General features: G+C 39.6%; 1 protein-coding gene across 1 annotated transcript in view; it reads left to right on the top strand.

The window, feature by feature from the left end:
• Window positions 1-18,243, top strand: part of LOC137255283 (serine/threonine-protein phosphatase 6 regulatory ankyrin repeat subunit C-like) — a 43,724-nt gene extending 25,481 nt beyond the window's left edge. Inside the window, exons 4-5 of the mRNA XM_067792736.1 lie at window positions 16,357-17,261; window positions 18,205-18,243. Coding sequence (XP_067648837.1) covers window positions 16,357-17,261; window positions 18,205-18,243 — 944 coding nt within the window. The remainder of the gene's footprint in view (window positions 1-16,356; window positions 17,262-18,204) is intronic.
• Window positions 18,244-18,895: the final 652 nt, after the last annotated feature.

Here is an 18,895-nt window from a genome sequence, read left to right as displayed (position 1 = left end):
GGTATTGTTAGAGACAGGGCACGTTGTTTGTACGATATGACAGAAGATGAGATTGTGGCAGAACTGAAAGATCAGGGAGTTACTTCTGTTAAACGTTTCAGCAGAAAACATGAATCAACTTTAGTCAAAACAAATACCTATCTTTTCACGTTTGGTCTGACAACTCTTCCAAAATTCATAAAGGCTGGGTATTGTAATATTGGAGTGGAGGTATATGTACCAAATCCACTCCGGTGTTACAAGTGTCAAAAGTTTGGACATGGTGCAAGATCTTGCTCACGCTGTATGCTCACGCTGTAGTGGAAACCATGAAGGCACTGAATGTACTAATGAGATAAAGTGTGCCAATTGCAGTGGTCAGCATATGGCATCATCGAAAACGTGTCCAAAATATGAGTATGAGAACAAAATCTTAAAACTGAAGTGCAATAATAATATCTCATACTTCGAAGCAAAGAAACTGATTCAGGCTCAATCATAACCATAACATAAACTGTTCCTACCTATTCTGCCACAGTGTCTTCTCCTGTTCCCTCTTCTGTCAAAAAAGCTACCCTCGTTTCAACATCTTGTCAGACTCAAATATCTTGGATAAAGGATTCTCAAATAACCTTAGATGACGCCACTCACTCATCACAAGATTTTCAGCGATCATCAGCTTCACAAACTGAGTACAGTCAGCCAGGACAAATATCTGATTTTAATTTAACTCAAGATACTCAGAGCGTTGAGAAACTCACAAATAAAGAAAAGAAAAAGTTGAGAAGAAAGACCAGAGCCCTTCAGCATTTAGAAGAGTCTTCTCATTTAACCTCTTCTGTGGAGGTTCAAAATCTGTTTGAACCGCTTGACATGGACATAACTCGTCACAAACAGGGTGTAGGGGTAGCGCTGCCACGCGCTCACGATCTCCAGTTGAAGCGCCCTAAGCAGTTTTTATGGAATTAATACAATGGAATTGCAGAGGCTTCAGGAACAATTTTAATGAATTACAGTTATTATCACAAGATTTTACACCATCAGCTTTTAGTCTGCAGGAGACGTACTTGAAAAGTACAGATCGATTTGATTTGCGTCGGTACAATTCTTTTCATTCATTCTCCCCTCCCGATGGAAAAGCCACGGGCGGTGCTTCTATACTCGTGAGGCAGGGTGTTATTCATAGTCCAGTTCCTCTTAAAACCAATATTCAGGCTGTTGCCGTCCGTCTTACTCTTCAGATAACCTTTACGCTTTGCTCTTTGTATATTTCCCCTTCTTCAGATCTTCAGCAGTCCGATCTTCAGAATCTATTTGACCAACTTCCCAAACCCTCTATAATTATGGGTGATCTGAACGGACATAATCCTTTGTGGGGAAGTACTAATATTAATAATAAAGGCAAAGTCATTGAAGACTTCATTTCTAACAATAATCTATGCCTATTTAATGATGGATCAGCCACATATTTACATCCTGGAACTGGAACGTATTCTCAACTTGACTTATCACTCTAAGATCCAAATATTTATAACGAGTTTCAATGGTCGGTCCATGATGACCTTTGTGGTAGTGACCATTTTCCGACAATTCTCTCCGCTTTAAATCCGACTGATGACATACCTGCAACAAGGTGGAACTTTAATAAGGCCAACTGGCCTTTATTTCAAACACTTTGTACAGAAAAATTGAAATCTGAAATTGTTGTAAATGTTCCTGATCCTATTCAGTTGTTCTCGGATACACTGAATGATATCGCTGATGAAACTGTTCCCAAGTCCTCTGCTAAACCTCATTGCCGCAAACCATGGTTTTCTGATGATTGTAAACAGGCAAGGAAGAGCAGGAAAAAGGCAGAGAAGTACTTTCGACGACACCCTACAGTTCACAATTTAAATAACGTAAAAATAAATGATGCCAAGGCTCGGCGTACTTTTAAACAAAGTAAACGTCAGTCGTGGAAGACCTTTGTGTCAAAAATTAATTCACGCCAACGACGAAGGTGTGGAACATGATACAGAGAATCAAGGGCAAATGTAGAAATTCTAGCGTTCATCATCTTAAAGATGGACATGATATTTTAACAGATAAAATTCACATGCCAACAAGTTGGGTGAAACTTTAGCTAGTCATTCTTCTTCATCAAATTATCTTCCGAAGTTTCAGAGATATAACACTCATCAAGAAAAGTTGAAACTCAACTTTCATTCCGAAAATGGTGAAGACTATAATGAAGTATTTTCACTGCATGAGCTGAATACTGCCTTGGCACAAGCTCATGATACGGCAACTGGAGCAGATAATATCTACTACCAGCTCCTGAAACATTTACCCAATGCTTGTCTTGAGACACTTTTGAACATTTTTGATCATATTTGGACTACAGGACACTTTCCTCCTTCGTGGCGTCATGCCATTGTTGTACCAATACCTAAGCCTGGCCGAGACAATACAGATCCATCTAACTATAGACCAATTTCTTTAACAAGCTGTGTTTGTAAAACCATGGAACGAATGTTCAATAATAGATTAGTATGGTTTCTAGAATCCAGTCATCTTATTTCTAACATTCAGTGTGGTTTTCGGGAAAATAGAAGCACTATTGATCATTTGGTTCGTCTAGAATCATTCGTTAAAAATTCCATTGTAAATAACCAGCATGCTGTGTCAATCTTTTTCAACCTGGAAAAGGCCTGATACAACATGGAAACATGGTATTTTGAGAGACTTACATGACTTTGGTTTGAGAGGCCGTTTGCCTAATTTTATATCCCAGTTCTTAGCAGGCAGACAATTTCAAGTTCGCGTTGGATCAACCCTGTCTGAACATTATAATCAGGATCAGGGAGTTCCACAAGGTAGTATTTTGTCTGTTACCTTGTATAGTATAAAAATCAATAGTCTTTCGAAAGTATTAAATGACTCAATAGATGGGTCATTGTTTGTGGATGAGTTTAACGTTTCATGTTGTGGTAAAAACATGCATACCCTCGAAAGGCAATTGCAGATGTGTTTAAATAAAATTCATAAATGGTCACTTGAGAATGGTTTCAAATTTTCACAGATAAAGACCAAATGTATACATTTCTGTCGGAAATATATGCCTCATAAAGATCCCAAACTCTCTTTGGATGGCTCTCCAATTAACGTTGTAAAGGAAGCCAAGTTTCTGGGATTGATTTTCGACAAACATTTGACTTTTTTACCACATATTAAGTATCTGAAGAATAAATGCCTGAAGGCATTAGATCTATTAAAAGTTGTGTCCAATTCAAAGTGGGGAGGGGATCAAACTACACTCCTTCCTTTATACAGATCTCTTATCCGATCAAAACTTGATTATGGCTGCATAGTATATGGTAGAGCCTGCAAAAGCAACCTAAAACTATTAGATTCGATTCATCACCAAGGTCTGAGACTTTGTCTTGGATCTTTCAGAACATCTCCCATCGACAGTATCTACGTTGAGGCCGATGAGCCATCTTTAAAACTTCGCCGTATCAAATTATCTTTACGATATATCACAAAGTTATATTCTGATGAATCCAATCCTGCCCATAACTACGTTTTTAATCCTCTTTATGAGGATTTGTATAATAAAAGAACTTCACTTATTCCACCTCTTGGGATAAGAATCAAACCATTCATTTCTGCAGCTGGGATTGAGCTGGAGACTATTTCTCCTTCTCGGCTTTTTTCTTCTCCTCCTTGGCAGTTGGTGAGGCCACATGTTGACCTAACACTTACAGAGTTTAAAAAATCAGAAACTAATGAATGACATTATAAACGAGAATCTATTCAATTAAAACATAAATATAATAAACACAAATTCTTATTTACAGAAGGGTCCAAGGATGGTGGCGCAGTAGCTTGTGCCATTGTCATTGGATCCAGAACAATCCCTTTTAGAATACCTGATTATACCTCTATTTTTACAGCAGAAGCAAACGCAATACTAACGGCTCTTAAATATATTCAAAGACACCCTGCACATAAACAGTATATAATCTTTTCTGACTCACTTTCTTGTCTTCAGGCTATTAAAAATCTATCTTGTAAACATCCACTTTTAATAGAAATTATTGAGTTATATAATGATCTTGCTACTGGCCAATATGACATCGTCTTTTGTTGGTTACCCAGCCACGTGGGCATTTCTGGGAACACAATGGCCGATTTTGCTGCTAAGGCAGCACTCAATAAATCTGTGACACCACTCCTTATTCCATACTCAGATTACAAAGCAACCATTAGAACTTACATCCGTGATCTAATGCAAAAGAAGTGGGACACCCAGGTGGGTATCAATAAATTGCATGAAATGAAACCGTATATTGGTTATACCTACTTAGGCTGTCAGTCCAGATTTGAGGAGGTCGTTATGCGACGATGTCGTATTGGCCATATGCGGTATACACACGAATATTTACTTAAAGGTGAGGATCCTCCGTTTTGTATCCCTTGTGATGAAGCAATCACGGTCAAGCATATCTTGGTTCACTGTATTGATTTTGCCATCACAAGGGAGAAATATTTTACTGTCAAAACAATGAAGGATCTTTTTAATGTTAATTATCATTTAATCATTGAATTTTTAAAGGAAATAGAATTATTAGATAAATTTTGAATAATATGTTTTGTAAATAGAAAGTTGATATCTTAAACATGGTAGTGTGAATTGTCAACTGCGATTGTTAGTGGCCGTACCCTCAAAGGGGGTTAAAGCAGCGTAAAATTAGTGTCCCCCTGAAAGGGTGCGTAAGTCCACAAACTTTCAAAGTGAAATTTAAACTTACCAGTATTTTAAACGTAGTATTTTTGTCTTTTTAAATTTCGGCTACATTTTCCTGCAATCGCCAGCAGCTGAGGGGATGGTGTAAATCCAGCTAGGGGCCATACAGGTTGCTAAAGTAACGTAAGTCCCCTTGGTTCCTAGTATGGTGATCTACCTTCAGTTGTTGGTGATCTATAGCCTACTTTTATATTATGTATTGTCCAAATTGTGCTGTAGTTCTAACTTCATATGCTAGTTTTAGACTCGAATTGTGATACTCTAGTTATTTTACCGTACTTTGATGACGGGTTTTATAATATCTACATGTTCTGTATAATCATGTTTATTCTCGTCACGATATGGCTGAAATATTGCCGATGTGACGTTAAATTATAACTCACTCACTCACTATTAAAAGGTGAAGATCCTCCGTTTTGTATCCCTTGTGATGAAAGCATCACAGTCAAGCATGTCCTGCTTGATTGTGTTGAATATTCTATCACAAGGGATAAATATTTTAATTCACAAATTTTGAAGGATCTTTTTAATTATGTTAGCTCTCATTTACTTATTTCATTTTTAAAAGAATTAAATTTGCTGAATGAATTGTAAATAGATAAATATTTTATGCTTGGAAGTTTGAATTTGTAACTTAGAGTGTTAGTGGCTGTATCCTCGAGGGGGGTTAAAGCAGTGTAAAATTATTGTCCTCCTGAGAGGGTACGTAAGTCCCAAAACATTTGCAGTCAAATTTGATCTTCCATTTTTTCTTAGCCGTAGTATTTCTGTCATTTTAATTTGTGGCTAATCTTGCATACAATCACCAGCAGCTGAGAGGATGATGTAAATCCATCTAGGGACCATGCAGGTAGCAGAAGTACTGTAAGTCCCCATGGCCCCTAGTATGCATATGGTGATCTACCTTCAGTTGTTGGTGATCCATATAGCCTGTTTTTATATCGTATTGTCTGAATAGGGATATTAGTTTTAACTTTTCACGCTAGTTTTATTTCTTATTGTGATATTCTAGTTGTTTTACTCTCCGTCGTCGACAGATTTTTCTCATATACATAGATTCCTTTTATAAGAATGCTCTCGTCACGATATGACTGCAATACTGCCGATGTGACGTTAAATATTAACTCACTCACTCAATTGACGGATCACTTCATGTGGATGATTTTAATATTTCTTGTCGAGATAAAAATATGCATACTATTGAACGGCAACTGCAGCTGTGCTTAAACACAATAAATAAATGGTGTCTTGAAAACGGCTCTAAATGTCGAAAACAAATTGTATACATTTCTGTAGAAAATACAAACCGCATAAAGACCCTGAACTGTTTTAAATGGCGCTTCCATCAAAGCTGTGAAGGAGGTCAAGGTCTTAGGTCTAGATCTGATTTTCGACTCTCATTCAACTTTTCTTGCACATATCAAATCCCTAAAAACTAAATGCCTGAAGGCACTTGATTTACTGAAAGTCGTGTATAATTCAAAGTGGGGAGGTGATCAAGCTACCCTTCTACACCAATGAACTTGTCCGTTCGAAGCTTGATTGTGGCTCAGTGGTATATGGTGGAGCCTGCAAAAGCAGCCTAAAGCTATTAGATTCTGTCCATCATTAAGGTCTAAGACATAATTTTGGCCCCTTTCCTTTCGAACTTCACCCGTTGACAGCCTCTGAGTGAGTGAGTGAGTGAGTGAGTTAATATTTATCGTCACATCGGCAATCTTGCAGGCATATCGTGACGAGAACAAGTAATACTGACATTGTAGAATGAATGAATATAAGAAAATAAAACCCCGTTGACAACGAACAGTAAAAACACTAGTAAATATCACAGATATACATTTAAGACTAGTGATTAGATCTAAAACAGTTTAACTATAGTGAACAAGACGAAGGTAGATCACCATACAAGGGACCATGGGGACTTACATTACTTTTGCTACCTGCATGGACCCCAGCTGGATTTACACCATCCCTGCAGTCGCTAGCAATTTAGGCACATACAGCCATACATTTAAAAGAATACATATACTACGATTAAATTTACTTTGAGCGTTTGTGGACTTACGTACCCTCTCAGGAGGACAATAATTTTACAGTACTTTAACCCCCCTCGAGGATACAGCCACGAGCAATCTTAGTTACTAATTCAAAATTCCAATCATAAAATATTTGTCTATTTACAATTCATTTAACAAATCTAATTCTTTTAAAAATGAAATAATTAAATGACCACTGTTATTGTTGAAAGGATCCTTCATAGTCCGTGATTTAAAATAGTTATCCCTTGTGATGGAATATTCAACACAGTCAAGCAAAACATGCTTGACCGTGATCATTTCATCACAAGGGATGCAGAACGGAGGATCCTCACCTTTCAATAAGTATTCATGAGTATATCTCGTATGGCCAATAGGACATCGTCGCAAGATGACCTCTTCAAACCTGGACTGACGACCCAAGTAGGTTTAACCAATATAGGGTTTTATTGCATGTGATTTATTGATACCCACTTGGGTGTCCCACTTCCTCTGAATCAGATCACGGATATACGCTCTAATTGCAGCTTTATAATCAGAGTATTGAATATGAAGTGGTGTCACAGATTTGTTGAGTGCTGCCTTAGCAGCAAGATCGGCCATTGTGTTGCCAGAAATGCCCACGTGGCTGGGTAACTGACAGAAGACGATGTCGTATTGGCCAGTAGCAAGATCATTATACAATTCAATAATTTCTATTAAAAGTGGATGTTTACAAGAAATAGTTTTAATAGCCTGAAGACAAGAAAGGGAGTCTGAATAGATTATATATTGTTTACGTTTAGGGTGTCTTTGAATATATTTAAGAGCTGTTAATATGGCGTTAGCTTCAGCTGTAAAAATAGAACTATTATCTGGTAATCTAGAAGATATTGTTCTGGATCCACCGACAGTGGCACAAACAACTGCGCCACCGTCCTTGGACCCATCTGTAAATAAGGATGTATAATTGCTATATTTATGCTTCATTTGATTATATTCCTGTTTATATTGTAATTCATTAGTTTCAGATTTTTTTAATGTTGTTAATGTTAGGCCAACTTGTGGCCTAACCAACTGCCAAGGAGGAGAAGAAAGAAGACGGGGGCTATGGGGAGGGGGCTATGTTTTCCAGCTGAATGCCGGCTGAAGAAAGAAAGGGTTTCATTCTATGCCCTAGAGGTGGAACCAGAGAAGATTTCTTGTTGTATAAATCTTCATAAAGGAGATTGAAGACACAATTAAATGCAGGGTTAGATTCATTAGAGTATAATTTGGTAATGTACTGTAAAGTTAATTTTATACGGCGCTGCTCAAGAGATGGTTCATCAGCCTCAACGTAGAAGCTGTCGATAGGTGATGTTCTAAAAGACCTAAGATAAAGTCTTAGAACTTGGTGATGGACAGAATCAAGAAGTTTCAGGCTGCTTTTGCAAGCTCCACCATATACGATGGAGCCATAATCGAGTTTTGAACGGACAAGTGATCAGTATAAATGTAGGAGAGTTGCTTGATCCCCTCCCCACTTTGAGTTGGATACCACTTTTAATACATCGAGTGTCTTCAAGCATTTTGTTTTTAGTGATTTGATATGCGGCAAAAAGGTTAAGTGGGAATCGAAAATTAGACCCAAGAACTTAGCCTCCTTTACGACTTTGATTGGAGAACCATTTACAAGTAGTTCTGGGTCCTTATGCGGCTTATAATTTCTACAAAAGAGTATACAATTAGTTTTCGAGTTAGAAAATTTAAAGCCATTTTCTAGACACCATCTATTTATTTTGTTTAAACACAATTGCAATTGCCGTTCGATAGTATGCATATTTTTACCTCGACAAGAAATATTAAAATCATCCACAAATAATGATCCATCGACTGAATCATTTAAAACCTTGGATAAACTGTTTATCTTGATGCTAAAAAGTGTTACAGACAAAATGCTGCCTTGTGGAACACCCTGATCCTGATTATAATGGTCAGACAGGGTTGAACCCACTCGGACTTGAAACTGCCTGTCTTTTAAACATTGTGAGATAAAAAGAGGCAAACGACCCCTTAAACCGAAGTCATGTAAATCCTTTAAATTGCCATGCTTCCAAGTGGCATCGTATGCTTTCTCCAAATCAAAGAATATCGATACTGCATGTTGTTTATTTACTAAAGCGTTTGTGACAAAGGATTCCAGACGTACCAAATGGTCAATGGTACTACGATTTTTCCTGAAACCACATTGAATATTTGTTATAAAATTATTGGTTTCCAAGTCAATCTATTGTTCACCATTCGTTCCATGGTTTTACAGACACAACTCGTTAAAGAGATTGGCCTGTAATTCGAAGGATCGGTATGATCCCGGCCAGGCTTTGGCATGGGAACTACAATGACATTACGCCATGAAGCTGGGAAGGTCCCTGTAGTCCATATAGTGTCAAATATATTTAGCAGTGTTTCCAGGTATGATTCAGGTAAATGTTTCAGAAGTTGATAATGAATACCATCAGAACATGTTGCTGTATCATGAGCTTGCTCAAGGGCTGTATATAGCTCATGTAATGAAAATAGTTCATTATAGTCTTCACCATTGTCTGAGTTAAAATTGATCTTTTTCTTCTCCTGCTGTTTCTGGTAGTTCTGAAACTCAGGGACGTAATTTGATGAAGACGAATGTTTGGCGAGAGTTACACCAATCTTATTGGCAATATCACCCTTCCCTGTCAATACATCGTCACCATCCTTCAGATGGTGCACAGTTGATTTGCAACCTTTACCCTTTATTCGTTGAATCATATTCCACACTTTTGAAATTGGTGTGCGGGAATTTATCTTGGAAACATAATTTCGCCAAGATTGACGCTTATTCTGCTGGAAGGCGCGGCGAGCCTTAACATTTAGAATTTTAACTTTGTCTAAATTCATTATGGATTGTAGGATGTCGCCGAAAATACTTCTCGTCCTTCTTCCTGTTCTTTCTGGCCTGTTTGCATTCATCATTAAACCATGGTTTACGAACGTGTGGGGTTGCAGAGGACTTAGGTATAGTTTCATTAGCTATAATCTTCAGTTTATCAGAGAATACCTGAATCGGATCTATTGATAAAAACGTCATTATTTAAGTTTTCAGTGCAGAGTGTCTGAAATAGTGGCCAGTTGGCCTTACTAAAATTCCACCTAGTTGCAGATGGGTTATTAGTAGGATTTATAGCTGTGAGAATTGTTGGAAAATGTCACTTCCACAAAGGTCATCATGGACTGACCATTCAAACTCATTGTATATATCGGGATCTGAGAGTGACAAATCAAGTGCAGAATACGTTCCTGTACCAGGATGTAAATAAGTGGCTGATCCATCATTAAATATGCATAAGTTGTTATTAGATATGAAGTCTTCAAGTATTTTCCCTTTATTGTTAGTACCAGTACCTCCCCATAAAGGGTTATGTCCATTAAGATCACCCATGACAACACAAGGTTTGGGAAGTTGGTCGTATAGCTCCTGAAGATCAGACGGCTGAACAGCTGAAGATGGTGAAATGTACAGGGAACAAAGCGTGAACGTTATTTGTAAAGAAAACCGTATAGCAGCGGCCTGAAGTGGAACAGGGCTATGTATAACACCCTGCCTCACCAAAATAGAAGCACCACCAGTGGCTCTATCACCTGGAGGTGAAAACGAATGAAATGAGTTATACTGGCGCACGTCAAATCTATCTGTACTTTTCAGGTATGTCTCTTGTAAACTAAAAGCTGGTGGTTTAAAATCTTGTGATAATAGTTGAAGATCATTAAAATTCTTTCTAAGGCCTCTGCAATTCCACTGGATAACATTATGAGAGCAACTCATGGGGGCTCGGTAGGAGAGCGTGCACGAGACGAAGTCCCTTTAAGCTGAGATGGCTGAGAAGGGCTTGTCTCCATAGCTAGCGGTTCATAAGTGTTTTGAACCTCTACAGGCACTTTTAATGGTAAAGGCACCTCAATATGTTTAAGGGCCCTGGCTTCCTTTCGTCGTTGTTGTTTCTGTTCTTTTTTGGACATTGTTTTCTTTTCAGGTTCCTGACGATTGTTGTGCTCAGACGTAGTATTAGGTAATGGTAAAGTATTTGTTGTAATAGTAGTTTGTGATGATGCTGGCGACAAGCTGGTATGTTCAGCACTGACTTGGTATAAAATAACTTGGTCATCCGAGGTCCAGTTTATAGCAGTTTGACAACCAGAATCAACTTTGAGAGGGGGTTAGGAGACTGCAGCAGAATAGGTGAGAGTAGTAGATGAAGCAGATAATTCATTATCAACCAGTTTCCTTGTATCAGCAAAGGAAATGTCATTTGTGTGTTTGACTTTCAAAATTTTTGTCTGTCTCACGAAAGAAGGACATGCCTTTGACGAGCTCATGTGCTCACCCTTACAATTTGCGCACTTGATGTTATCAGTGCAGTCTGTGCCATCATGGTTTTCACTACACCGGAAGCATACCTGGGTGTTTTTGCAAGATCTTGCACCATGACCAAATTGTTGGCATTTGAAACAACGGAGTGGATTTGGTATGTACACATCCACACTGATGTTGAAATATCCTGCTTTCACAGAAGGTGGAATCTTTGTAAGGGCAAAAGTGAAAAGGTAGGTGTTTATTTTTATGGTTTTGTCACCTTCTTTCCTTGTAAACCGTTTTACAGACAGTACTCCTTGAGACTTCATTTCGGACACAATCTCAGACATATCTGAGAGGCACATTGCACGATCACGTACAATGCCTCTGCATGCATTTAGGGTCTTGTGGATTGATACGACAATCTCAGTGTTGGCAAAATGATGAACTTTGAGAAGATTTTGAGACTGTTGCCTCCTTGCACATTCAACTAGAAGAGAACCCGACCGGAGACGTGTAACATTTTTAACAGTTCCACAAATGCCTTAAATAGATTTTGAAATAACGAAAGGATTAACTTTGAGGGGTGTACCATCACTTCCATCGACAACAAGAAATCGTGGCCATGAATCAATACTATTTATGCATTCCTCAGCAGAAGATGTTGCAGCATCACTATCAATGTGCCTTCTTTTAGTTTTTGATCTGGAACCAGTAGGTAGTTGGGTAGCCATAATGAAAAATATATTCGACACCCTTGCTCCCCACCCACCATGGAGTGTCAATTTGGACGGAATTGCAGCGGAAGCCAACTACAAAACCAGGGCTACAAGGATGCTATACTCCAGCAAGAAGGACGCAGGTAGCTATAATAGTCAAACAGAGTAAAGGTCAGGCTGGTCCGACCCTAGACAATTACCTGACGACAAACAGAACCCGGAGGTCATTAATGCCAGATTGGCCCATGAACCACCGCCTTGCTGGCATAGGACTCTAGGCAAAAGTGTGATATAGTAATAGTTTCATGGTTTCCATAGTAACCACATGAAATATCAATATGAACACTGACGTATAATTGTCCATGCTCAGGGCAAGGCGTGACCAGCCGATTGATAGAATCGGGCCGATTCTACCACCCGTCTAGGTGAAGTAAGGGCCGAAGTGGTGTGTTGAGCAAAAGGAACAATGTTCAAGCCCCCACTGCCCTCAACCACCAGGATCCCGTCCTCCACCGACACGGGACGCAACCCACGGCAAACAGGTTGCCCAATTTAGTCGCCTCTTACGACAAGCAATGGGGTGCTGTGGACACATTCTGTCCCGGGTCCACACGGGCTTGACAGCCTCTACGTCGAGGTTGATAAATCATCATGTTCCATTGAGTCAAACCATGCATGTAACTGTGTTTTAAATCCTCTCTATGAGGATTTATACAAAAAAGAAATCGTGTCGTGTTCCTCCTCTTTTTCTAAGAATAAAACCACTTATTTTTGCTGCTGCATTGAGCTGAATAATATAGCTCTTTCTTCTCCTCCTTAGCAATTGGTTAGGCCCCAAGTGGACCTAACATTGTCCGCATTTAAAAAGTCAGAAACTAATGAACTGCAACATAAACAAGATCGTGTAATCATAACATAAACAAGAATTCAGTCAATATAATGCACCTAAGCCCTTATTTACAGATGGGTCCAAGGATTGTGGCGCTGTAGCTTGTGCCACTGGCATTGGATCCAGAATAGTATCTTCACGACTGCCTGATAACAGCTATATTTTTACAGCTGAAGCGTCATATTAACAACCCAAAATATATTGGACGACACCGTAAACATACACAATATATACATATGGAAATTAATTAAGCAACACCAAATTCAAAGACACATAAAAACTTAACAAAGTTTAACGAAGTAATTTTGATGATTGATTATTCAATTTTGATGTATTGACATACAGCATGAGCTTTTCATGGGTTGATATGACGCGCGTGAAGCTTGCACAGCGCACGTGCATTGCTTTAACCTCAACTTTCGAAAAATGCACTTTTTCCCTGGGGTGTTTACAAGCGCAGGTTGTCGATTGCATTCGGTTTTTCATTCATTTCAATGTCATGGCACGTAGGAAATTATCAGAGGCCACTCGTTGGCAAATAATCGGCATGAGGAATGCTGGTATGTCTCTAAGACAAATCGGGACTCAAATCGGACGACATCATTCCATAATTTCAAAACTTTTGAAAAAATACCGGGCCACTAATGAAGTTAAAGACCTGCCTAGACCAGGAAGACCCAGGAAGACCACAGTCCGGGAGGACAGAGCTTTACTGAGACTTGTACGGCGCAGGTCCTTCGACTCGAGCTCTCGGTTGAGACAGGAGTGGCTTCCAGGGAGACCCATCTCGAACAGGACTGTTCGGAATCGTCTGAAAGCTGCAGGATACCGGGCAAGGAGGCCAATCAAGCGACCCAGACTGTCTCCAGCCCATAAGGCAGCCCGACTGGCCTGGTGTAATGACCGTTTGCACTGGAACATTGCCTCTTGGAGGAAGGTCCATTTCTCAGATGAGAGCCGGTTCTTGCTGCACATGGTGGACGGTCGTACTCGGGTCTGGAGGCAGAGGAACACAGCAATGGCTCCACGGAACATCCAGGAGACTGTGGCCTTTGGGGGAGGTTCCGTTATGGTATGGGGGTGCATTTCCATGAACTGCAAGTTGGATATCATTACCATCCGTGGCAACCTTAACGGTGTTCGTTACCAACAGGAGGTTCTTGACAGGGCTGTGGTACCTCATTTTGAGAACCATCCTCTGGCAACGAGACCCATATTTATGGACGACAATGCTAGACCTCACAGGGCGCATGCTGTAAATGATTTTTTGCGGCAAAATGCAATTGACAGAATTCCATGGCCTGCCATGAGCCCTGACCTCAACCCCATTGAACATTTGTGGGACTTTATTGGCCGTCGTGTGAGGCAGAGAGACCCACCAGTCCATAATCTCAACGAATTGACGGCTGCCCTGCATGAGGAGTGGAACAGGATCCCCCAGAATCAGATCCGGAGACTCATCCAAGGAATGAGGAGGCGTCTGGAATCGGTGGTGCGTGCGCAGGGAGGACACACTAGATATTGATGAAAGTCGGTGTGCAGACTCTCAGATGACTGTTCTTTCTTTCCATGTGACATTTGTGTTAATACACCTGACAACAACGTCTGTGGATGAATAGTAAATTGTGTCCATTTTTTCATGAATTTAAGACAGTTTTAAGAATTTGGATTTCGTTGCAATAAAGCAAAGTCTTGATACTTTTTCCCTTTAAGTTGTTTGTCAGAGATCGTCTGTTGAATAAAAAAGTGTCAAACTATATCAACCCGGCATATTTTGATTGTCAGAACACTTCAAAGTTGCTCCAATAGAAAAAATTGGGGTGTTGCTTGATTAATTTCCAGGTGTATATAATCTTTCTTAAACACAATGGAAATGACTGAATTGTATAATGATCTTGCTACTGGCCACGTTGGCAATTCTGGTAACACAATGGCCGATCTTGCTGCCAAGGCAGTACTCAAAAAATCTTCGACACCGCTTCTTATCCCATACTCTGATTACAAAGCCAGCATTAGAACTTACATCTGTCATCTGATGCGGAAGAATTGGGACACTCAAGTAGATATCAGTAAATTACATGCAATAAAGCCCTATACTGGTTACAACTACTTGGGTTGTCAGTCCAGATGTGAAGAGGTCATCATGCGACGATGTCGTATTGGCCACACATGATATACACATAAATATTTGCATAAAGGTGCATCCCTTAGGATGAAAGAATCACTGTCAAGCATGTCTTGCTTGACTGTGTTGAATATTCCATCACAAGGGATACCTATTCTAGACCATGTACTATGAAGGATCTTTTTACCAATATCTGTTCTCGTTTAATTATTGCCTTTTTAAAGAATGGATTTGTTAAATGAATTGCAAATAGATATTTTTGTAGTATTGGTGGTCTGGATTAGTAACTTAGACTGTTAGTGGCTGTACCCTCAAAGAGGGGTTGAAGTATTGTAAAATAATTGTCCTCCTGAGAGGGTACGTAAGTCCAAAAACATGCAATGTAAATTTCTATCTACCGGGCTTTAAATTGTAGTTTTCTTGTCATTTTAATTTTGGCTAGCATTTCGTACACTCGCCAAAGACTGAAGGGATGGTGTAAATCCAACTAGGGTTCACACAGGTAGCAAAGGTACTGTAAGTCCCCATGGTCCCTAGTATGGTGATCTACCTTCTGTTGTTGGCGATCTATAGTCCGGGTTTTTTTTATATTGTATTGTCTGCTTTAATTACTAGAATGTTTAACTTCTTATACAAATTGTTTTCGTCACGATATGGCTGAAATATTGCCGATGTGACGTTAAATGTTAACTCACTCACTCACTCACTCACTGATCAATGTCAACGGTTAATCTTTGGATCATGACAATGCTCGACCTCACATTGCACGTGTTTGACATTACTTACTGCAGGAAAACGATGGTCAGGTGTTACCTTGGCCTTCTAGATCACCTGATTTGTTCCCCCTTGAAGTCGATGGGATACCCTTGATCGATGCTTACGCGACAGACACTACATGAACTGCTCTCAGCATTTCAGCCAGAGAATCGAAACATTCATCAAGACACCATCTTCTTTTTTTCTTTGGATCACCACTGCCAAAAAGTCATCTATGCTCATGGTGGCCACACGAGAGACTAACATTTTACTCTGACCAAATTCCTGTGTGGCTTCATCAAACACTTTCTGGATAATCATGTTTTTGAATTAGTAAAATGATGAATTTACTGTAATTGAACAATGGTGTTATATGCACTCGATAAGTAAACTCCAAAGTAGCATGTATAGGTTCTGGTTTTTTTTGAAGAGCATAAAAACTGTATAGAAGAAGATACAACATAAAAACATGATATATAATGAAAAACAACACATATTCCGCTGCCAAAGATAATGTTATGTTTAGATTTACTTTGAATATTTGGGAATGTACCCTTTTCACTGGATTGTCTGGTCCAGGCCGAATTATTTACGGACAGCCGCCATATAGCTGGAATATTGCTGAGTGCGACGAAAAACTAAACTCAGCACTAGCAATAGAAGACTCTAACCTATTGACGTCATAATGTAATTATCATACATACCTCCACAGATGTGATGAACATCCCTGAAATATCTCCTCAGCTTAAAATTATCACGAAGGACCCAATATCGAACAGCCCACTTCACAATGCCTGCAGGAGGGGAAATCTGACCCGACTGAAACGCATCCTGTCCGGGGGTTTGGTGCACATCAACAGTAGAGATGGGAATCAGGGGAAAACACCACTCATGGTGGCAGCACAGGAGGGACACTGCAGAATATTTGACTTTCTTATCGAAAAAGGGGCTAACATTTCACAGGTGGATAATGGTGGCAAGAACTTCCTTCACTGGGCCTGCAAGGGCGGACATGTGGGTATGGTGGAGTGTGTACTACCACTATATGATGTTCATACAGATAATAATAAAGTGTCCCCACTTATGCAGGCTGCATTTAGGGGATACAGAGACGTGTTTGAGTTCCTCGTGTGTATGGGAGCTAATGTGTCACAACGTAATGTGGACCACGACACCGTCCTGCACTGGGCCTGCAGAGGGGGGCATCTGGATATGGTGAAGTATCTACTTTCACAGTGCAGTGTTGATATTAACAGTAGGGGGAAAGACGGCCAGAATCCTTTGATGGCCGCCGTCTTGTGTCGGCACACAGACGTTAGTCAACTTCTCATGAGTATGGGAGCTAATTTGTCACACGTTGATGATTTTGGTAGCAATGTCCTGCACTGGGGCTGCAGATACGGAGCATTAGATGTCATGAAGACTGTTCTGTCACAAGACACTGTTGATATTAACAGCAGCGAACACGACGGAAAGACACCACTAATGAAAGCAGCCTATTATGGTAAAAGAAACGTGTTTGATCTACTTGTTAGTAAGGGTTGTCTAACTCACTTAGTGGATGTAAAGGGTAATACCATCCTTCATCTGGCCTCTTTAGGTGGACGTGTGGCGATGGTAAGGCATATCCTCTCGCAGAACATTAGTGACGTTAACGCCAGAAACAAGAAGGGGAATACAGCAGTCATGATAGCAAAGCATACAAGAAATGCTCGCATGTATGTCCTTCTTGCCTCGCGGGGCTATCCAGTGGCATGGGTGAAGATTTAGGGATTATTCATCACGATCTGTTAGAGATTACTTACAGTATAATGTGACAATTAACTCTAATGACATGTATGTATGGCACTTATGATGTCATGTTATTATTCCTCTTGGCACACGTTCTGGCTGGACATTGTGGACACCTCGTCTATCCGTCTGTCCACTTGCACATCGATAAGCATTTCGTTTCTGGAGCACCACTTGACATGAAAACGTAGCAGCTGTTTCAAACAGATAATGAAGTAGTTATTTTGTTATTTCGGGAATGCACATTATTTCTTTTTCATTGTTTCCATGGAAGCAATATAGATTAAATGAAAAGGAGGTCAGGGTCGTTTCCTGAGCCTAACAAAAACTGTTCAATACTTATCATCCACACTCGGGACATGTATATGTAATTATAAAGGGCCGCAGATGAATCCTTTGCTATGGCGGATTTGTTTGATGTTTCCATGAGAGTGCTCCATCACAAGGGATAAATATTTTACTGATTAAACAGTTAAGGATCTTTTAGCACAGTTATTTCTCATTTAATTATTGCTTTTTTAAAGGAAATTGATTTATTAGTTGAATTCTGAATAATATGTTTTATAGATAGATGTATTTTAATGTTTGGTTGTTTAGACTAGGAACTTGAGCTGTTAGTGGCTGTACCCTCAAAGGGGGTTGAATTCTTGTAAAATTATTGTCCTCCTGAGAGGGTAAGTAAGTCCCAAAACGTTCAGAGTCAATGTAAACATACCAGAATTTTAAATGTAGTATTCTTGTTATTTTAATTTTGGGTAATTTTTCCTAGAATCGCCAGCAGCTGAAGGGATGGTGTAAATCCAACTAGGGTCCACGCAGGTAGCAAAGGTACTGTTTGACAACGTCGAGAACGAAGGTCCCTTAACTCATTTAGCCCGAGAGACACTTCACTAGTCAATACTACTCAAGTCCCCTTGGTCCCAAGTGTGGTGATTTACCTTCAGTTGTTGGCGATGTATAGCCTATTTTTATATTGTGTTATCCCCTGTAGGTAAATGTTTAGAATTAACTACTAGTTTTACTTGTATATCTGTGATATTCTAGTCATTTTACTGTTCTTTGTTGACAGGATTATATAACCTATCTTTCATTCTTGTTAATCTATATATTGTTTTCGTCACGATATGGCTGAAATATATTGCCACAGTGACTCTAAATTTTAACTCACTCACTCACCCATGGGAGTGAGTGACTGTTTAACGTCACATCGGCAATATTTCAGCGCTTTTATACCCACATTTTCATATCGTGACGTCCTTAGAGAATAGGTGAGTCCCAAAACATTTAACAACAGTAAATTTAAACTTACAAGACTACTACGCCTAAAAATCCTGGTATTTTAAATGTGGTTAGCATTTCTTACAATCGCCAGTAGCTGAGAGGATGGTGTAAATCCAACTAGGGTCCATACAGGTAGCAAAGTTTCTGTTTGACAACGTCGAGAACGAAGGTCTCTTAAC

Source organism: Haliotis asinina, chromosome 11 (assembly GCF_037392515.1).
Source record: "Haliotis asinina isolate JCU_RB_2024 chromosome 11, JCU_Hal_asi_v2, whole genome shotgun sequence".
Taxonomy (NCBI): Eukaryota; Metazoa; Mollusca; class Gastropoda; order Lepetellida; family Haliotidae; genus Haliotis; species Haliotis asinina.
The sequence above is the reverse complement of the archived record's forward strand: the minus strand, read 5'-3'. Positions and strand labels throughout refer to the sequence as shown.